The sequence below is a fragment of the Mycteria americana genome, chromosome 1 (genome assembly GCF_035582795.1).
Source record: "Mycteria americana isolate JAX WOST 10 ecotype Jacksonville Zoo and Gardens chromosome 1, USCA_MyAme_1.0, whole genome shotgun sequence".
Taxonomy (NCBI): Eukaryota; Metazoa; Chordata; class Aves; order Ciconiiformes; family Ciconiidae; genus Mycteria; species Mycteria americana.
This window is the reverse complement of record NC_134365.1, coordinates 195,926,388-195,949,479: the sequence shown is the minus strand read 5'-3', so window position 1 is coordinate 195,949,479 and position 23,092 is coordinate 195,926,388. Positions and strand designations below refer to the sequence as shown.

At 39.2% G+C, this 23,092-nt stretch overlaps 1 protein-coding gene across 2 annotated transcripts in view; it reads left to right on the top strand.

Annotated features, from left to right (window-relative positions):
* Positions 1-23,092, top strand: part of LOC142404246 (neurobeachin-like) — a 109,776-nt gene that overhangs the window by 70,807 nt on the left and 15,877 nt on the right. Inside the window, exons 9-14 of one of the 2 annotated variants that reach the window (XM_075490770.1) lie at positions 7,633-7,695; positions 8,021-8,110; positions 9,618-9,810; positions 13,029-13,100; positions 15,254-15,409; positions 19,791-19,961. In XM_075490770.1, coding sequence (XP_075346885.1) covers positions 7,633-7,695; positions 8,021-8,110; positions 9,618-9,810; positions 13,029-13,100; positions 15,254-15,409; positions 19,791-19,961 — 745 coding nt within the window. The remainder of the gene's footprint in view (positions 1-7,632; positions 7,696-8,020; positions 8,111-9,617; positions 9,811-13,028; positions 13,101-15,253; positions 15,410-19,790; positions 19,962-23,092) is intronic. The other variant, XM_075490771.1, reaches the window with a different exon arrangement.

Genomic DNA, 23,092 nt, shown 5'->3' with positions numbered 1-23,092 from the left:
TTGTCACATGGAAAGGAATCCTTGTTTCTGAGGTTGGCCATTATGTAACAGTAGGAAAACTATTTCAGGGCAATTATCAGTCATCTAAAAATAAAAAATCCTGATTGCCCAGGTTTCAACTTAACTATTTATGCCATGAAGTTATATATTTAATGAATTATTGTATCACACTATTACCTCTCTCACAAAAGTAACTTAGCAGTAAAATCTTTTCTAATGTGTTGTACTCAGTAACTTAATGATCAAAGAAAGCAACATTTTCTTTTATAAACTTAATACAGATTTGGGAGAATGATGACAGAGCAATGATTTCATTTGGCATGACATCAATGAACACGCAAGAGTTTCAGTAAATGTTACCAATCTGTATGGGACAGGAATTATTGCAAACATGAACATAAGAAATACAATAGTTCAACTGAAGAAAATAATGGCATGAAATGAGAATAATAAAACGTTCTTTATATGAAGGGCGACCTCGTTGCTCTCTACAGCTTCCTGAGGAAGGTAAGCGGAGAGGGAGGTGCTGATCTCTTCTCCCTTGTATCCAGTGGCAGGACGCATGGGAATGGTTCAAAGCTGCACCAGGAGGGGTTTAGACTGGACATTAGGAAGCATTTCTTTACCAAGAGGGTGGTCAAACACTGGAACAGGCTTCCTGGAGAGGTGGTCGTTGCCCCAAGCCTGTCAGTGCTTAAGAGGCATTTGGACAATGCCCTTAACAACATGCTTTAACTTTTGGTCAGCCCTGAAGTGGTCAGGCAGTTGGACTAGATGTCTGTTGTAAGTCCCTTCCAACTGAAGTATTGTATTGATAGTATTGTATTGTATTGTATTCTATTCTATTCTATTTGAAAGAGAAAAAAAAAATCTTTTAATGTAGTTGTAAACAAAGCTATAAATAAATGTATGACTTTCTTCAGTTCCAGCCTATGTTTAGGGTTTTGCACAGCATTGACTCTACAAGCAAAGGGATGCTCCCTGTCTGCCTTGTATACAGGCAAACAGCAGGGAAGAAAAGGCAGTGAAATTGCCATGAGCTGGGAGCAAAACCCGCAGATTTAAAAATTATCGCAACTATAAAAAGAAAGTGATGAACTGAGCAGTGTGGCCTGAGGACCCCTATAACAACATAGACCTTGTCAAAGGAATTGAGAGTTAAAGCTATTTGCTTTAGAGCATAATAGAGTTTGCTATAGTTTTTAGTGTAATTTAATGGGAAAATTTCATTATATCAGTGGTAAACTCCTCTGTTCCAGGCAGAGTTGGAAGGATACAAGAAAGAGAAAAACTATACAAAATTGATTTTTTTTTTTCCTTCTGGTATAGTTAGGAAGGGAGGGGAGCATTTCACTCCTTGACATCAGCCTTTTTCAGTGTAAGGAAGTTTTCCATGATTTTCAGGGGGATGGGCTGCTAGAGAGGGAAAGGAAGTATTTGTGCTCAGGCACCCAGGAACCTCGCACGTGAGAGTATGCCTGAAAGAGTAAGGGACACTCTCAGCTAAACCTGCCCTGGCTGCAGGATATCCACCTTTACGGTATTTTTGCTTTACCTTCTCTGTTTCTGTTTGTGAGATGTATTGAATTTATTTCCCATTGGCAGGGTATTAACCAAATGCTTGCTTAAGCTAGCAGAGTGTTAAAATATTTTTGTGTCATGAGAGGCCTATTGGACTACCAGGGCCAAGAATGGGAGAACTATAAAGATGAAAGAGGGAAGAACTAGGTATCTCAATTAGTAGCTTAATGAGGGAAATGTGAAAGCTAAAAGGCAGCGCTCCCAGAGACAAATAACGTCACTGATGTGACTCGTGCCTGTAAAGAGAATGGGAGATCTTACCTTTCACATTCTCATTCGTTTCGTAGTACTATTTCCTTTCCCAGGGGAATGAGGAAGAAGTTCAGGGGGGGACTGGCTCTGGAGGAGGCTGAAGGTCAGCCCTGAGCTATTGGTCTTCTGCTGGGGAGCCATTTAATTGTGCATTGGATCCAATGAGATAGATACCTTCTGTGAGGGGAAGGAGCTCAAGGTTGCCTCCTCTCCATTGTTAAATTAATAGTGACCTGCAGAGAAAATCCATTTCTGTGCCCGTCTTTCAGTCCCTTGAGTATCCTGATTAAATAACCGACTGTATCGAAGCCTCCAGACTAATTGAGTCATTGCTTGTCTTTAAACTACAGCACTTCTTTCCTCCAAACATACAATAATAAAATGGAAATCAATACTCTTAACCTAACTTATCAAAAGTCCTGAAGATATTGATGCTGTTTAACAGCTGTAGATGCAAATAAAAAAGCAGTATCTCACACCACTCGTACAAAACAATAACATTTTCAAGCTGCTTATGCTACCCACCAAAGGGCTGTCAATCTTGGTTGCTCTGAAGAAGACGGTGCTTGGGGGCTGTTGAGCGTGCTGGCTGCATGGGCGGGAGAGCACATAAAGGATTCCTCTGTTCACTTGGATGCAAAAATGAAATAAACTTTCAGGAAAGGCAGAGATGGATGACTGTTGCTGTGGTGCATATTTCTCAAATGCTTACGGATTTTGGCTCCTCATTGGGCTCAGTCCCTGTGCACAGGGGAAAATGGATTGTAGAAAAACCTGAATGTGGTACACAAGAGGAACAAAACGCACCAGGATTATGGGAATTAGTAGTAAAAAGACTGAGTATGTAAAAAAAGTAATAAAAACGTAGAGAAACTCATATAATACATATTTTAGAAAGTTTGATTTGTAACTGATTATGGTAGTAATCAGTGAAGATTAATAAAACAAGGCTACTTCACATAAGAATAAAAACAGTGTATGACTATCTGCAATGCAGTCTGGTTTTAGGAATTTCTTTCTTCCCTCCATGATTCAAAGTAAAAGTGCTCACACTCTTATATTTCTTGTATTATGTAGTCACCAGGCATCTCTCTCAGCAAAGGGGAGTTTGCAAATGAGATGGATGATTAATATCTTCCTTGGTGATTTTTACCTGCATTTCTGAAGAACTTTTTGACGTGGTTTAACCCCAGTCGGCAACCAAGCACCACACAGCCTCTCGCTCACCCTCCCCCCTGGTAGGATCGGGGAGAGGATCTGAAGAGCAAAAATAAGAAAACTCATGGGCTGAGATAAGAACAGTTTAATAATTGAAATATAATAATGACAGCAATAATAATAACAATAATAATAATAATAATAAAATTGTAATGAAAAGAAAAACAACAAGAGAGAGAGAGAGGAACAAACCCCAGGAAAACCAAGTGATGCGACCACTCACCACCTGCCGACCAACGCCCAGGCAGTCCCCGAGCAGCGATCGCTGCCCCCTGGCCAACTCCCCCCAGTTCATATACTGAGCATGAGGTCATATGGTATGGAATAGCCCTTTGGCCAGTTTGGACCAGCTGTCCTGGCTGTGCCCCTTCTCAGCTTCTTGTGCACCTGGCAGAGCATGGGAAGCTGAAAAGTCCTTGACTTAGTGTAAGCACTACTTAGCAACAACTAAAACACCAGTGTGTTATCACATTATTCTCATACTAAATCCAAAACACAGCACTATACCAGCCACTAGGAAGAAAATTAACTCTATCCCAGCCGAAACCAGGACACTTTTTTAGAGAAAAAATATGTTAAAAATGAACTGCTTCATGGCTTACCCTTTTTGCAAACGTATGACAAAGAGCACACAAACCCTTCGCTTTTGTGGTATTTCGGATGAGTCAATTCTAGCATTTTCCTTTAGATTAGGACTGTGCTTCTGAAATGAATCCGCAGATCATCCCTATTTGCCGTGCTTTCATTCACACCGCAGAGTAGTTCTGAAGTGTGTGAACTGGCTTCTAAGCTACAGCAGCAGTGTGTTCCAGGGGTGCAGATAGCAGAGCCCAGCTGATGGAGGTCTGCAGCCCACGCTGAAGCCAGCCTGGTGGGAAAACCCTGCAGTGGGCATGGTTTCAGCATGGGTTCCTCACGACCAACTCTTGCTCTGCAGCTCTGCTCCTGTTGGGTTACAGTGCTTGCTGTTGGAGACATTGCCTTTGACCGCTAAAATATTTCTTATACCTAAAGAAACAGATTGCTTGGATTCTTTAATGGCAGATTTGTGTTTCTTTCAACCAGAATTAAGAAATAAAACCCAAATACTTTGGTAGGCTGCATAATGAGCAAAGCAGATGTATCGAACCCTTCATTCCACAAGAAGCTGACACTAAGGACTGATCCTTTAGGTTGCAGAGGAACATCCCAGTATCCTTGTGAATGTACAGTCTGCCTTTAAGCATAAAAATTGGAACCCACTAATTTATTTCCTTTGAGCAAAATATATTTAGGATATCACTTATTGTAACTAAGATTAGTATCATTCATAAGATGGTATGATTTTATGTATTGATTTCTTGGCAAAAAATGTATGTAAACATATAATATGCATCTCTATATATTATTGTTAGATGGCCAATATTAAGTGCTATGAAGTTGTGTTTTGCTTGGTTGCATAAATTGGGATGTGTGAGATCAACTAATTTTAAACTTCGAATTGCCAGCAAGTTTGTAGGCATTTTTTCTTTCCTTGTTCTGACCTATGATTATCAAATAATAGGCTAAGACCCATTTTATCTTTCTGCAATACATGATCATATCCTAACAGATACTCCCTGAAGTGTCTGGAGCACAAATCTCATTTTATGTGTATTAAAAACAGTAGGAAATCTCAAATCAGCTCACTAAATAGCTTTTCTGCATCACCTTATTAGGAAAGTGAAAACTAATATAATTGCCATTTTTCTGTTCCAAAAGCATTAAATCTGGCAGCCTCTGAATTCCAAGCTTATATTGTTTCTACACAAAGGACATTTGAAGGTGAAATGAGAATAAACTTTATTTTATTAAAATTTGTATTAAATTGACTAGAATGTGTGTTTCAGGGAGTGGTGTAGCACTTCGCAGACAATACGCAAGATCTGATGGGAGAAAAGGCGTTGATTATTTAGAATGAAATGTTTAAGACCATTAAATAAATCTAAAGTTTGATGATTTACAGTTCAAGAAAAACTGCAGTGTACACTTACCCGTTTTCAAATTAATTTCAGATATGGCTAGAGTTCTCGTGTAAACAAATCAACGTATTACATTATTATTCACCGATCTGTTCGGTACCTGCTTTTCATTTTGTGTCAAGTGATCTGATAGGAGGCAGCATTAGGAATACCCTTGGGCCAGTCACTTTATCTCTGTACGCTTGTTTATCTTCTGTGTAAGTTTTGACAAGGTTTTTCTGTCCTTTTTAAGTGTTGTGAGCTCTAGAGAGGAATACCAGTTGTAGCTGTGCACAGCTGTGGTGTTGTGCAGACTATAGTCTCCGTGCAGTAGTCGAATATTATGGGTATTTTTAAAGAAACATTGCTCAGTTTCTTTAACGCTTCCAAGAGTTGTCAGTTTTACAAATGGTATTTTTGAAAGAAAAGGATAACAGTACTATCCACGGGGTGGGGGGGAGGCGGTTGTCTTTGTAAGTGCAAGCCAGCAAAAATATTAAATATTCCCTGAATATCAAGGTCTTGATTCTGCATTAGTTCTGGTTATGGAAGGACTTGGCATTAACTTAACTGTTTTAAAATTATGGGTGCGTAAAGTATGTAAGTGAGTATTTACCAGGACATCTTCAGCTGTAAAATAACAGTTACTTTTGACAGTTATGTTTTAACTGTCCATTCCTCATCATCTGAAAAATTCATGCTGGTTTATTATTGTATTCTGCTTCTCCTTCTCTTCCCCTGTTACTATCATAAATCTACCTGAACTGGGAGGCAAAGCCAGCAAAGTTTTTGTGTGCAGCATTTATAGCCAAACAGCATTTCCCAGGACTGGACAACAGGAAAGTAAATGTGTAAATTAGAATTGGGCTGCACTGAAAAAAAATTTAATAATTCATTTCAGTGTGCCTGCGAGAGAACAGAAGTATCATTTAAGGGATCACTATAAAGGGTGGGAGAGGAAGAGCTGGGGTTTTTTCAGTATTGCTGCCAAATACAATTCACACTCTTATTTCAACACAGAATTCTTTCAAAAATTAAAATTAAATTAACCTTGATAATTATTTGAAAAAAAGAAAAATGGAAATTACTTTTCTCAAAATACTATTGACAGATCTGTGTGGAAGCACATATCATGCAGTGCCTGATATTGTTGATATTAGTCTGTCATTTTGAAAATGAAGTTCATAAACAAGTATAATTTCCTTCCCTTCTCCCCGCCAACCAAATCAGTTATAGAGTACTGAATGTAATCGAAAATACTACCTTTGATTTGACCTGAAGTGAATTTTATATTCCTGTATAAAAAGTGTCTGCATGAGTGACATGTGGCATGAGTAAAGAGATACTCTTTATATGTTACATATAGATAGCTGCTGTATAGACGTGTACACACATACACCCACACAACTGCATTGTTTTTGTATAAAATTACGCTATGATTTTAAAATAATTCATCATTAAATGATGTTAATAAAACCTGAGATGCTCACCAGTTCCCAAGAAACACTCTGTGCCTTGGAGACTGAAGTCCACTCTGAATTAGTCAGCAAGCAAGAAATCACCTGTACTGGGGTAATTACAGCATCAAATGTGCTAGGGCTAGAAGCCATTGAAAGCCCTTCCACCGTTTGACTGGACTTTGCATGAGGTTTCTTTTTCGGCAAATGTTTGTTTGCGGTATTCCATTATATACCTGTCAATCTAGGGCATGAAGAGTGGTAGACTTTAGTGACCGGTTAGGAAATTTCTCTAACATCTGTTCTTCTATCTATGCTGTGAAGTGGAGGAAAACACAGATTGGCTTGTAGGAATTACAAAATATGTAGATTAAAAGGATTCTTCTGTATCATGAAGTATTTATTGTGCTTCTTACCATTTTATGTCTGAAAGAAATAACTTAATTTATCAATACAGTGATGTTTTTGGTGTTTTTTCATGTTTCTTGTGTGGTAGCGAATGAAAAATTCATAAAGCTTGCAAGAAAAATATTAAGGGTCAGTAGTGCAGGTTACAGTATATATATATATAGGTACATAAGGCACAGTGCATTTCAAAATCTGCCAGTTTAGTTTTCTATGAACGGTTTATTCTTGATTTTACAAGGTCAAATAAAAAAGTACCTGTCTATTTGAAAAACAAGGAGTGTTCTTTAATGTATTGCTTTTACAAGCAGCAATCTTTTGCCAAATTTTTGAGAATATATCTTAAATATATTTTTGTTTGAATGAAATGTTTGAGTAGTGGAAACATCTCAGTATATGGGCTGTATTCTACTCCCTATCAAATTACTCCAGATTTATTCTGAAAGTAGATTTAAATCTTGAATAATGCATTGAAATTGCTAAGTTTTCATTTTAAACCTGTGAAGCCTGAAAGCCCATGAAAAAATGCAATAAAATTAAGCATGAAATAAATACTCAGTGAATGTATGCAACTTGGAAAAATTTTTACATTGGTCTGAATGTGCCTGGCAAGATTTGTTTCTGGCATTTTTTTGTTTCAGCCTACTCATGTTGTTGTTGAAATAGTAATTATTTTGGTTTTATTATATTTTATACATGAATTTTGTTTCTCAGTTTGCTTTTCTTTCCCCCCATTTAAGATTCCAGAGGCTTATTTTATTAGAGATCCTCACACTTTCCTCCTTACAAAGGAATTTATTAAGGTATATATGTTCTTTTTAGTGCAAAAAAAAGCTCTCTCAAGACCTGAACTGCATGTCCTCACAGGTTAACATTTTCACATATAACGCCAGTTACTGGAAATGAGAATGGTTAGTTGGTTAACTGAAGCATGCTTGAAAGGAGAAGCAAAGCTTGTCTACAAAATACTAACACTTGGATGAGTCTGCAGCCTGGGAGGAGAGCACCGGGTGAATTTTCTGGACTTTTTTCATGGCTGACTTGGGATATGCCTGCATTGTCACACAGTGTGTTGACCTCTCTCCTTGACGCATATTGCTCATGACAGTCCCTCTCCCTTGCCCGCAGGCCATGGAGGCGCAGATACAGAACTTTGGACAGACGCCATCGCAGTTGCTCATTGAGCCCCATCCACCTCGGAGCTCTGCCATGCACCTGGTGAGACATAACTGCTGGCCGGGAATGCGTTCCCTTTGAACCTGAGGATCCTTTGTAGGTCATAAAGTACCCGTTTAAGCAACACTTTCAATGCCTTCCATTGCCCATGCAGCCGTACTTTCTCCTGGCAGAAATGGCTCACAGTGCTCTAGCAGAGCAAGGTGGAGCTTTGAATAGGTTCAGCTTCCTATAGTCCTGGCTTTTCCTGTCTTATATTGTGTAAAAAAGGTCCTATCTTCCTAAATATACACTTGGTAAATGCATATTTACACTCTTATTTCTGCAAGTAGTGGGAATGACTGCAGGCTTTTCTTAGAGTGAGCATGTTGTTTTGTTTTGATTTAAAGGATGCGTTGTTAGGGGCTGGTTTATGAACAATGCCTGCTTGACAAAAATGAAGTATTGGAGTTCAAATCATACTGGAATCCTCCTGCCTGTTCCCCTGGGAGAATACAATATATATTTCAAATTTCAATTTGAACTCCAAAATTCATTCCTATCTCATTCTTCTCTGTCCTTCTTGCAAAGAATTATATGAAATAGCCAGACTGAATGAGAGAGATCTCTGTGCTCCTCAGTGCCTTTGATTAAATGCTTAGAGCTAGATATTTTAAGTTTTGTGAACCGACAGTAATACGTGCAGTAGTTTCAATCATTTTATCTATCTACAAGGAAATCACTCTATCTAGTTGTACACTGCAAAAGTGGGAATTGATCTGGAAGTGTTAGCTGTGTTATTTTAAGTAACGTTTAGCTGTCAAACATACATAATATTTATTTTATATTCTTAAGAGATGGATAATATATTTTTAATAATAATTTAAAATGATAAGTAGAAAGGATTATTTGCACTTGTAGAAATAATTCTATTTGTTATAACAGTGGTTGAAAAAAAATAACATTAAAAACAGTCCTTAATAACAGTATTATTGTCCATGTAAAAAAAACTGTGTCACTTATAGAATCATCAAGTAGGTTGATAATTATTTACAGACTCCTTAATAAGTATATGCTTTACATAGAATTAAGTTGTCTATGTTTGGAAGTACTGTATTTTGTATAAAGAATTCATTAAGAAAAATTAAATATCTGTGAGGTTTTGAGTCCCTCTTAAAATTTCTTTTTTCAACCATTGTAGTTTATAGCATTTATATTTATGATGTATTAATTGATTAACTCTCTTATTTGACTGGTATTTCTATTGTATGAATATTAACTGCTGTGTAATTTTACATTCTACTGTGTATTAATTAATGCTAACGGTCATTTTGTGCCCTGTAACGATAACCCTTACCATACCTATTCTCTACTTGTCCTCATGTAATGATCCGATAATAGCTTCTGATCTTGCTCTCCTCCATCACTAGTGTAGATGCGCAGGTAGCGTTGTTTTCCCTGTATGTGCACATGCTTGCCTGCTCTTTAACCTCGTTTTCCCTCAGACCTCCTCACTAATTGTGTTATCCCTTCTGTTTTCTTCTGCTCTCTTCTCCTTTCTACTCAACAGTGTTTCCTTCCACAGAGCCCCCTCATGTTTAAAGATCAGATGCAGCAGGATGTCATCATGGTGCTGAAGTTCCCATCAAATTCCCCCGTCACGCACGTGGCAGCCAACACGCTGCCCCACCTGACCATTCCTGCCGTGGTGACCGTCACCTGCAGCAGGCTCTTTGCAGTCAATCGGTGGCACAACACAGTAGGTAGGTTCTCACGGGCACGCTTCATTCGAATTTGAACCTTAACAGTGCAGCTCTAATTTCGAATGCAATTTAGCTAGATGTGGGTTAATCTCACTCACCTGCCTGTACACAAAAATTTACTGTTTTTTTCTGGTTTGTGTCAAATAATCAAAGCTTGTGTTTTCTCTGGTGTCATTCCTAGAAACACTCTCCCTAACAGCAGCACATCACCATGGCAGCCAATCGATTTGTGGTTACATCAGGATCAGCCTTTGATATAATGCTTTTCAGGAGAGTGCTGCTGTTCTTGACACAGCCGATATTAATATGTCCCAGGTTTCAGGAATACATACTGGCATGCTAGAGAGCGTACATCACTGTCTGCTGCTTGAGAGAGATTTCAGGTCTGTCCAGGAGCTTGTCATAAGCCTTCCCTTGAGTCACCGTTAGATAATGTGGGACCCTAAGCAAGCCTAAGTGGCTGCACGCTGAGCTATTCTGAAGAGAAGTTTCCTTATTCCCTCCCAAAAGCCCATTCAATGAGGTCATCCCAAATTTCCTTTCCGGCCCCTTGACTCACCTCTCCATATTGCTGCTAGAACTGTCCTGTCTCCTCACCTGGACATGTAGATTCTGAGGTTGTCCCAGGGATTGCTAAATAGGTTGTGGGGCCATGAGCTACTGCGCTGCTTGGGAATGAACAGGTTTCATTTTCAAAGAAGCTTCCTGCTGTGATAGCTCTTACGTTGCAGCATCTGGAAACTTTTGAAGGTTTCTTACCACCTGGGAAAAACAGCAAGGTACCTGGTGTTTGAGAGTGTGACTCGGTAGCTGACTCAGGAACTTTGTAGGGACTAGGCAAAAAAAGAAAAGTCCTCCCTATTGTGGTTTAACCCCAGCCGGCAACTGAGCACCACACAGCTGCTCGCCCACTACCCCCCACTGGGATGGGGGAGAGAATCGGAAGAGTAAAAGTAAGAAAACTCGTGGGTCTAGATAAAGACAGTTTACTAGATAAATCAAAAGCCGTGCACGCAAGCGAAGCAAAGCAAGTTCACTACTTCATTCACTACTGCCCATCGGCAGGTGTTCAGCCATCTCCAGGAAAGCAGGGCTCCATCACGCATAATGGTTTCTTGGGAAGACAAACGCCATCCCTCCAGATGTCCCCCCTTCCTCCTCCTTCCCCCAGCTTTATATGCTGAGCATGACATCATATGGTATGGAATAGCCCTTTGGTCAGTTGGGGTCACCTGTCCCAGCTGTGTCCCCTCCCAACCTCTTGTGCACCTGGCAGAGCATGGGAAGCTGAAAAGTCCCTGATTTAGTATAAGCACTACTTAGCAACAACTAAAACATCCCTGGGTTATCAACACTGTTTTCAGCACAAATCCAAAGCATAGCCCCATACAAGCTACTGTGAAGAAAATTAACTCTACCCCAGCCAAAACCAGCACACTCCCCTCTTTACAGCACAGGAGAACCCCCTGGACAAAATAGGTCTTTATGCAGAGGAATTTGTGAGATTTAGCTTAGATGTCGACCTCCAATAGACTTAAATGTAAACATCTCCTCAATAAATAATCCCAGTCAGGTGAAATAGATCCCACCTCTTGTGCACAAGGCTGTCCAAAGACAGGTGTTACAAGCAATAATTAGAGGAATGAATGGGAATTCCCTTATAGGCATGCATTAGAGGAACTATCAGAGCAAGTAAAGTTAATACCACTCTGAATTCTTGAATAGTAATATAAGTTTTAATGTTACTTTTATTCTGAAAGTTTAAATAATGTTAGCATGAATATTAAAATTTCACATGTTTTCAGAATGTTCCTGTTCTCTGTTTACAAACAAACAAACAGGATAGGTTCATCTACAGAAATGTACACACAGAGCACTTCTACGATTGTGGGATGTGTGTAGAGCTTTATCTTTAAGAGTTTATACACAGTGAAAGGCATTTACATAGCCATCTCACAGTAGAATCAAATGAATCTAAGTTAATACTAGTAAAGATCTGTCCCAAACTGGTTTGATTTTGAAAGGAGAGACAGAAAGGAAGGAAGGAGAAGTTCTCAGAGCAGTGGTTTTCAGAAGCTGGCAGGGCTAGCTGTAGACTAGGTTTTCTTTTACCTCCTCCAGTTGTCTATTGCAGTAGTAGAATATAATAATCACTGAATACAAAGGTCATTAATGAAGAGTTCCTGATGTGTAATATAAGGCAGAAACATTTGAGACTAGTAAAAGCTGTGCTCATGGGAATTCTTGTTCAGCATAGTCAGGAAACTATGCACTTTTCTAACCTGGATTACGATTAACCACTCAAGTGCCCTCTCACTGCAATTCCTTCTAACTGGGGATTGAGAGAGACGTCATATAAAATACAGCCCTTACTTAACCACATCTTCAAGCCTGCATCATTATCTTGATCTACTGAAAGCAGTAGAGTTAGGAATATGAACTAAGCCACACAAGGCCCAAGAACGTAACAATCATCTCAGTCATCAGTTTGCACTCGCAGTTTATTCTCTAGAACTCTGTATCTCTTATGGAGGATATTCTTGTGCAACGTGGCAGTTCCCGACAAAAATTGTGTTTTCAGTAGTGGCCATTGTGGCCATATGATAGGGAAGGTTCTCAGAAGAGCCAAAGCAATGCTATCTCTGCATGAGAGCAGATAACACTAAATATGGAGCCACTGATGAACTGCTCAAGGGATGAACTGCTTAAGGACTGCTCAAGATAGAAGTAATAAGAATAATTGTGGCAAATTTACTGTAGACCACACTTTCCCAGCTAAAAACGCTAGATAAATCCATGAAAAGGTCCAAGTTTCTGTCACTTACAGGTTTCCCTATATAAGAAACGCATAACAATGTTTAATCCAATTATTTTTCTTTTCTGTGCTGTTATTAGATCTCACCCAGTGCTCAAATGTAAAAAAAAATTCTGTTACACTATTTTAAATGAGTTATTTAATGAATGTTTGTGGCTGCAGAAATTGTGATGAAATTAGCACTCATACATTTATAGTTGCTATTACATAACTGAAGAATAAACAAATGCATATTTCTGTAGCACAGAGGAAAGAATCTTAAAAGATTCATAGAACAAGTAATAGTAAGAAGTTACTTTTTTATATATAATAATCCTATAATGAAGTTTTAAACCTAGAAAAATCATATAAAAAATTTAGACAACAAGGTTCCTATGTGCTATATTCTTCCTTTCATGTTTAGGCCTTCGGGGAGCCCCAGGATATTCTTTGGATCAAGCCCACCATCTTCCAATTGAAATGGATCCATTGATTGGTATGTCAAGATGAAAATGTAGCAATATATTTGAAAATGGTGTTTTTAAGAATTATTGATTAAGCTATATTTGTATATTATGCTTCATTTAACACAGAAGGTAGGAAAATATTTATTCTTGTCAGTCCTGGAGAACTAAAAGCATTAGCTATTGATGCTGAAGGAATTACATGAGTGCTATTTGTTATTAACATCGCCAGAATTGGTATTTAAGAAACAACCAATTAAGTCAGTTGCATTGTCAGCCCATATCTATAATTCTGTTCTCTTATCAGGTCACATTAGTAAAATAAAATGTGAGGGTCTGGTAGAGTTCATATAGTTTCATTCCTTACAGCCGGCACTGTGTATGTCAGTGCAGATGCAGATCTATTTCTTTTCATTCAGTTTATGACTAGGTTTGGTTTAGTTGGCATTACTAAATTAATAAAGAAAAGGCTGGATTTTAAATGGATGCATGATTGTGTTTTTTAAATCCACAAATATTTGAGCAAGTGAAGTATTTTCAGAAATAGAATCTGCTTAAACTGTTAGAGAGATTACAGGACTTGTATTCCTAATGGTCATTATTTCTCTTTAATTGCAACTATTCGCTTTGTGGTTGGTTGTTTATTTTTTTGCAGTAGGTAAATTTTTGAGACAGAAATTGTGGATAGGGACTATTCTTAGAGACTATTTTGCAGCATCGGTGAGAAAAAAATGCATTTTTAAACATCTCCAGATGAAAAGTTCCTTTTTCGTCTGTGTCAATATTCGCGGTTGAAAGATTTATGTACAAGTACCTCAGGAGAGTTAGCTTTCTCATTCTGTATGCTTCATTTGCTCATATAATGACAATGGTTTTCTCTTCAGATTTTCCTCTCAAAAGCTAGAGCACAACTATTGTGCCCACCTGTTCTGGAAATTTGAGTAATTTGTTATTCATTATTTTTCAGTGGATGGACATAGAGAGTCTGGTAATTTAAATATGTGTTCTTGGAATGTACACAAACATGGCATTAACTTTTACAAGCAAATTTAAAATAGGAGGTTTTTTTGGTTGAGTCTCTTATTTCATGCAGTTGTGAGCAATTTAAGTAGAATAACCAAAAATAGCGACAACAGAAATTTCAAAATATTATCTGCATTAAGTCATGTTCCTACAGTAGGAGAAAAACATGTCTCTCAGAGTGAGTTTTCTCTCACCTAACTTCAATTATCTGAAGTTAGTTGTCAAGATTCCCCCCATAGCTACTGTAGGAAGAGAAACAGTCCTCTGGAGTTGTCTAGCACTTGCACATCTATTACAGCGTGAGATAACTTGCCATGTGAAGCGATGTCTCTCCCTCTCCAGTGAGTATAGAGGGACCATAGACAATTAACTTAGATTATATAGGGAACTTTTAGAAAGTTAATATCAGGTGAGAGGTAACACACCTTTATTGTATTGCCAAATCCTGTCTGTTGTGTGTCATGGGAAGTAAATAGCACATTAGCTCCGTCTGACAGTGGGGGTGGTGGGATTCTGTATGAACCATTCCTTTTCCCTCTTTCTGGGGGAATTTCCAGGTGGCATTGCCTCTTTTAACATTACTGCCCATGGCCTGGCTCCCTGCTTGAGGAGTAGATGAGAAGACTGTTAAAAAAAGCACATTCAATTTAAATTGCTTCATTGGTTGAATCCTTATGTCTTTGATCCGGTTAAGCTTCTGCAGGTATGGGCGATGTCAAGGTCACACAACACAAGCTGGGATATTTTCTGTAGGAGAGGTACCAACCAGCAAGAATTGAGTTTCCGCAGCATTGTTAGCATTGACTTGGGATTTTAAATGGACTTCTATCACTTTCCCCCAGTTCAGTTTGGTTTTGGAGAGTACTTCAGCAGAGCACTTAAAATATTACCACGTATTATGCAGTGCATCAGGCAGTTTATAAGAAATTGTCATCTCCTGTAAAATCTTTTGTCTTATTCAAAGGGAAACCAGAAATCTCACAATAATTTTGTATTTCTGACAACCATATAGACAGCTCTAAATGTTCATATTCAAAATGCTTACTCAACAACAAATTCACAGTTCATTGAAAGTTAAATGTATTCATTTTCTCCTGTAAGTGGATGACAGGAAGGTGTTGGAATGGCTTGCTTGTAAAATGTGTTTTGCATTTCGTTACAGCCAATAACTCTGGTGTGAACAAACGGCAGATCACAGACCTTGTGGATCAGAGCATCCAGATCAATGCACACTGCTTCGTGGTCACAGCAGATAATCGCTACATTCTTATCTGTGGTTTCTGGGACAAGAGCTTTCGAGTTTATTCTACAGAAACAGGTGACTCTAAAATACAACCCCCTGTTTCTTCTTAGGTCACAAAGTGGACGGTAGTCTTAATACTACCATATTTAATGCCTGTGCTTACCCCTCCATAAATGATAAAGGTCAGTTTATAAAATCCTTCATTATTGTTTGAGCATAATAACTTTAAGATGCTTATTTTTTGGAAGATAAAAGACGTCATTGTGGTTTAACCCCAGACAGCAACTAAGTACCACACAGCCGCTCACTCACCCTCCCCCCCGGCCCTGGTGAGATAGGGGAGAGAATCAGAAAAACAAAGTAAAACCTGTGGGTTGAGATAAAGACAGTTTAATAGGACAGCAAAGGAAGATAAAATTATTATTATTGTTAATAATAATAATAATAATAATAATAATAATAATAATAATAATAATAAAAAAGAATATACAAAACAAGTGATGCACAGTGCAATTGTTCACCACCTGCTGACTGATGCCCACTCAGTCCCCGAGCAGCGATCGCTGCCCCCGGCCAACTCCCCCCAGTTTATATACTGAGCATTGACGTCATATGGTATGGAATAGCCCTTTGGCCACTTTGGGTCAGCTGTCCTGGCTGTGCCCCCTCCCAGCTTCTTGCTGGCAGGGCATGAGAAGCTGAAAAGTCCTTGACTAGTTTAAGCACTACTTAGAAACAACTAAAACATCAGCGTGTTGTCAACATTATTCTCATACTAAACCCAAAACACAGCATTATACCAGCTACTAGGAAGAAAATGAACTCTATTCCAGCCGAAGCCATGACAGTATCTACTCCTTATTCTATATCATCTACGTTATGCCCAGGTCCTACACTTTCCAATACATTCCAATTAATCACCACCACTTTTCCTGCCTTTTGATATATATGCACACAGATATCATTCCCTTAGTCTATGGGCCATCCCTCTAAAATGTCCGTTGAGTTCATTTAGTCCATGACTTTGGGCTCCATCTGTCATAACAGTCTTTCAGGGCAGGAGAGATGGTGTGTGGTGCTGGATTGTTGCATGCTGAAGCCAGTTCTGGTTCCATCACCACTGCACTTTGCTCGGTTTCATCAAAGTTCATTCTTCATTAATCTGATGATTCTTACTGTAATACCGTTGATATGGCATGTAGCAACCATAGAAGTGATGACATGCAGTATTATATAGCAATTAACACCATACAATTCGGTTCATTGGCTATTTTCACCCAAAATCAAATCCCCTTGAGGTACACATCAGACTTCCCCATCCTTTCGCATCACCCACCAAGTGCACCCAGGTCCCTGAGCAAAAGCAATCCCATGAATGTGTTTTCCTTTGCCTGAGGCAGGAATAACCCAGACTGCCTTCCCTAGCATATTTCTTATGTGCACTACAAGGGACTTTATCCCCCTCTACAGTATGTAGAAGTTTTGATAGGGCTGTGCCAGATCAATTGGTAGATCCTCTAGTGTTGACTAACCGGGTGGCTTCTGATAAATGTGTATCCCAATGTTTGAATGTCTCAGCACCCATTGCTCACAGTGTAGTCTTCAACAGCCCATTGTATTGTTCAGTTTTCCCGGAGGCTGGTGCATGATAGGGGATGCAATATACCCACTCAATGCCATGCTCTTTCGCCCAGGTGTCTATGAGGTTGTTTTGGAAATGAGTCCCATTGTCTGACTCAATTCTTTCTGGGGTGCCATGTCACCACAGGACTTGCTTTTCAAGGCCCAGGATAGTGTTCTGGACAGTGGCATGGGGCCACCCATCCGGTGGCCCCAGGTTTCCAGCCATCTGGTGGTTGCTTCCACCATTTTAAGCACATAGCGTTTGCCTTGGCGGGTTTGTGGGAGTGTGATATAATCGATCTGCCAGGCCTCCCCATATTTATATTTCAGCCATTGTCCTCCATACCAGAGAGGCTGTAACAGCTTGCCTTGTTTGATTGCAGCACATGTTTCGTATTCATGGATAACTTGTGCAATAGTGTCCATGGTCAAGTCCACCCCTCAATCACGAGCCCATCTATATGTTCCTTGGTTGCCTGGCGTGTCACAGGCCCACTGAGCTATAAATAATTTCACTCTTATGTTGCCAGTCCAGATCCACCTGAGCCACTTCAATCTGAGCAGCCTCATCCACCTGCTGGTTATTTTGTTGTTCTTCAGTGGCCCAGTTCTTGGGTACGTGGGCATCTACATGACGTACTTTTACAACCAGGTTTTCTACCCGGGCAGCAATATCTTGCCACAATGCGGCAGCCCAGATGGGTTTGCCTCTGTGCTGCCAGTTGCTCTGCTTCCATTGCTGTAACCACCCCCACAGGGCATTTGCCACCATCCATGAGTCAGTATAGAGATAGAGCACTGGCCACTTTTCTTGTTCAGCAATGTCTAAAGCCAGCTGGATGGCTTTCACCTCTGCAAACTGACTCAATTCACCTTCTCCTCCAGCAGTTTCTGTGACTTGTCATATAGGGCTCCATACAAGCAGCTTTCCATCTCCGATGCTTTCCCACAATATGACAGGACCCATCAGTGAACAGGGCACATTGCTTCTCATTTTCTGGCAGTTTATTATACAGTGGGGCCTCTTCAGCACACGTCACCTCCTCCTGTGGCAATATTCCAAAATCTTTGCCTTCTGGCCAGTCCGTGATCACTTCCAAGATTCCTGGGTGACTGGGGTTTCCTATTCGAGCCCATTGTGTGATCAGTGCGACCCACTTACTCCACGTAGCATCGGTTGCGTGATGTGTAGACGGGATTCTCCCTTTGAACGTCCAGCCCAGCACCGGCAGTCGGGGTGCCAGGAGGAGCTGTGCTTCAGTGCCAACCACTTCCGAAGGAGCTCAAACCCCTTCATATGCTGCCAATATCTCTTTCTCAGTTGGAGTATAGCGGGCCTCGGATCCTCTGTGTCCCCAACTCCAAAACCCTAGGGGTCGACCTTGAGTCTCCCCTGGTGCTTTCTGCCAGAGGCTCCAGGTAGGGCCATTCTCCCCAGCTGCGGTGTAGAGCACATTTTTTACATCTTGCCCTGCCCAGACTGGCCCAAGGGCTACTGCATGAACTATCTCCTGTTTAATTTGTTCAAAGGCTTGTCGTTGCTCAGGGCCCCATTTGAAATCGTTCTTCTTCCAGGTCACTTGATAGCAGGGACTTACGATCAGACTGTAATTTGGAATATGCATTCTCCAAAAACCCACAACACCTAAGAAAGCTTGTGTTTCCTTTTTGCTAGATGATGGAAACATAAGTGTTATTTTGTTAATCACATCCATTGGGATCTGACGACGTCCATCTTGCCATTCTGTTCCTAAAAACTGGATCTCCTGTGCAGGTCCCTTGACCTTACTTTGTTTTATGGCAAAACCAGCTTTCAGAAGGATTTGGACTATTTTCTTTCCTTTCTCAAAAACTTCTGCTGCTGTATTGCCCCACTCAATGATGTCATCAATATATTGCAGGTGTTTTGGAGCCTCACCCTGTTCCAGTGCCATCTGGATCAGTCCATGGCAAATGGCAGGGCTGTGTTTCCACCCCTGGGGCAGTCGATTCCAGGTGTACTGGGTGCCCCTCCAAGTGAAAGCAAACTGTGGCCTCCACTCTGCTGCCAAAGGGATTGAGAAAAATGCATTAACTCTATCCCAGCTGAAACCAGGCCAGATGTAAAAGGAAATGGAAAGGCATACAATTTTGTTAGTGGTAACTTTTGAAAACCATAGTTATATTCAGGGAATCGATCATATCAAAAAGATCAATCAAAATTTTTGTTACAATACTTTCAGGCCTGTATTCTTTCTCTCTCTATTTATTTCATGTAATAAGGAAGTAGGTTGCATAGCCTGCTACTGGGAACTGGTATTTTGTGTCTTTGTCTGATTGCTTAGCCTCATATCATTCAGTATATCGCTAAAAACTGATTGCAATAATAGAAAGAAGGAGGTGATGATCATAGTAAACCTTAGTTTGGCATTAGCATAGAACAAATACACATTTTTAATATAATAATGTAGCACCATTATGGAAAAGTTCATGTGCTGTCTTATGCATATCATTCATGAAATTCACAAATAGTGTTCTAACACCATTGCTTAAATACTGATGGAGCAGTAACTCCACTTAATATTCAGTGACTGCACCACTGACTTGATTTTCAGAGATAAGGGTTAGGCTATGGATTGACACAGAGCACAGCCCTCAATAGGAACATAAAAAGAGAAAAAAAAAGTTTTCTCTTTGTGACTTTTTAAGCTTTTTGTAGCATGTAGTGAACTCTAAGAGACATGAGGCAAAAATTACATTTGAATTGAATATTTGTTAATGATTTAGTTAATGATTTCTAAATGCTGCAAGTACTTAAAAAACCTGAATTTGTATCACTTTGCACTCCCACCAGGAAAATTAACTCAGATTGTGTTTGGCCACTGGGATGTCGTGACTTGCCTTGCCAGATCAGAGTCCTATATTGGTGGTGATTGCTACATCGTGTCTGGGTCTCGTGATGCTACATTGCTGCTTTGGTACTGGAGTGGCCGACATCATATAATAGGTGACAATCCAAATAGCAGTAAGTATATCCTGTAAAAAACACCTTCCTGAGAGGTCCTCTGGCACACCTCTTCATTTTTAGCATTCCTTCTGTCAGCTTCAGAAGGTATTACCAAATCTATCGATTACATCACTTACAGGCTGAAAGTTGGTGTAAGAGTGCCACATGCTAAGCAATTCATTGAGTACTAGCCAAAAAAATGTTTAAACAGTCTGTGCGTGGTAACAGATAATAGTATGGGAGTAATTCTTAAATTCATAATTGCCTTTATCACTTATAGCATCATGTCATCATAAACTAGAACAAGATGGTTATGGCCTTTAAGTGACAGGACGTATATCACTATATTTTGACTTTCCTTTCCCCAGAAATATATTTTGGCAAATTAACATACTCCTTTTGTGCTACAGCATGCTATATCAGCTGCTCGCCTTTTCAAAAAAGGAATGTCTCACATGCCGTGGAATTAAATGAGTCTCTTTGAGAAAGGTCTTTCTATAGCAAGCAAACCTTTGGAGAAGCAATGTGACTGAATAAAAATAGAAAAAGATAAAATGTCAGGAAGCGTTTACGTTTCATTTGCAGGGGACTAACTATCAGTGCTTTGCAGAGTGAAGGGGACACAATGATAATAATAAAAATAATTTATATAGGAGAGTGCTTAAAGTGAACTACTAATTTACAAGATCCCTTCACCAAGGCCAGAAATGTGACCACAGCTAAAGACAAGAGCAACTTTTATCCATATACTAGAGCTGTTTTGTAAAACACTAAATCCATGCATGTTTTCATTTAAAGCAGGTTCTGAATTCTGATGATTATTTTCAGCACAAGGATATTGCCTCTTTAGATAAACATAGAGGAATCCATCACTATCAATTTTGATCTCTGGTTCAAGTACTGACTGGAGGCAGTTGTAGACTCGTCAGCTACAGACATCTAAGTGAAAGTACTACTTCAACTGGATGTCTCATAGAAAAGTGTTTTATTTGTTACAAAGTACATATTTTGTTAATTTCACAGCAGCAGGTTTTTTATTATTTTTAAATTTTCTTACATTAGTCTGTAAGCAGAGCAAAGGGGAGACAGATAAAAACCTCACTTTCTCACCTGGCTTTCTTTTGCTTTTATAACACAGAGAGAATGGAGGGGAAAAAATGTTAAATTGTATTCCCATAACATTTTTTTCTAATTTTTATGTATATTCCATGGCTTTTTTAGCACTTAATTCTCAGGTAGGGAGAAATTCAATCTGAAAAGAAATTTCATTTCAGGGCAGTCTGTTTAGCTTGCTGCAATTTTGCTTATTTGGATGCTTGTGTGATTCATATCAAGTCTTAGTAATTTCTGTGCTGAGAGTCAGAAAAAAGTAAGAGCTTGCTCCTTTCATTGAATGAAAAATGTAAGACTTTTCCTTTACTTCCTTTGATTATGTGGGGCTTGGACAGCCTTGCCATTAGCATCTCCTGACTGGCTTATACAAACTGCTCCACTTCTTTTGCAGATAAATTTATCTTAGTTCTGATACCTTTTTCTCATCATGAACATATCTGAATGAAAGAAGGTGGTACTTTTTGGAATCTCAGGTTTAATATCTCAGCTGAGTAACTTTGGAAGTGTCTGCCTTGGAGAACTTTAATTTTATGAAAAGAAAGGATATCAGTTGCCTGACAGAAGTCAATGTAAACAAAAACCAATCGTGTGATTTGCTCTCTATCTCTACCTGTATATGGATAAGGCACTGTTTTGCTGAAGAAAAGACCTTATAGTCAGATTAATGGGAGACTGTGCTGCAGATAGTTGTGTCCAGGCAAATGTAATCTCGCAGGCACAGATAGCAGCACCCAGGAAGATTAAATAGCTAAGTCCACTGTGCTAGCTTCCAAATATATTGATCGGATTTCTTACTACTCATGTTGAAGACATGTTGAAGACGTGTTGAGGAAGAGTGATGTCATCACTATTATTGCTATCACTACTCATTGTATTAAAGTTAGCATGGATATGCTAATTATGTACTGGTACTGTACTATAACCAGAACTTCATGTGTTGTAAGCATATCCTTATTAACAGCTACTTTGACTTCTCATGAACAGACATCAGTAAGGATAGATCACATTAGTGTTTATATGCCTGAAGGACCTACTTCTACCATTACTAAATCTTTCCACTGAAGTACTGACTACTAGATTCTGTTCCCTACCATGAACAGACATGATAGGTTGTTGTATGACTGAGTCCCTGTATACTAATTTTCAGGAGTGAAACATTCCCAACAATCCTTATGAACATATGTTTGAAGTTTTACATTGTTTAAGCCACCAAAGTAGTAAAGAAATAGTTCCTAATCTACTCTTCTAGACTTACTGGTAGAAGATTAGGATTTACCTTGTAGGAAAAATGAAAGTGAGATGTTCATTGTAGGTCAAATCCAATTAGTTAACATCTTTGGAATGAATTTCCAGAAAGATGTAGATGATATTTTCAGGGAAAAAAAAGGGGGATTAGTTTTTTGAAAGCTGTCATCTGGAGACACAGATAAGGTATTTTGTATCACAGACTGTAAGAAGGTGAAGAATTCAAAGAAAAATGTCAGGTATAGTAATTATCTGGGTTAGATGCTTGACTTTATAATGATCTTTTAAGCTGAAGGACAGTTAATTATCAATTTCAGCTTCAATGCATCCAATTACCAAGAGGAACTTTAGTTGTTTCAGAAAACGTTAAGGGGGGGCAAAAAGCAGGCCCCCAGTCCTAAACAGTTTATGTAGTTTAACATTTGTATAGAAAAATGTAGATACCATTTAATTAGAAAACATAACAATCACAATCATTGTTTGTGAAATACTCTGGGGCAAAATATTGCCAGAACGAACTCCTTACCAATTCTGCTGAAATTCCATATTCCAGAATCCATGAGTTAGATAAAATCTTTACTAAACAACACATATGTCAATAACCTAACCTGTTGGACTTACGTAGAGCCTTCTGCTGAAATACCTGTGCGGGCATGTGCTCAGAGGGTGACCTCAGCTGTGTCTGTGGGAAATACAGAACCAGCTCTGGTTTAGAGAGGAGAACAAAGAAAACTTGTGTCTTGGATAAGACTCTTGCAAGTGGCTGCTCCAGCTCAGTAGATGAAAACTTG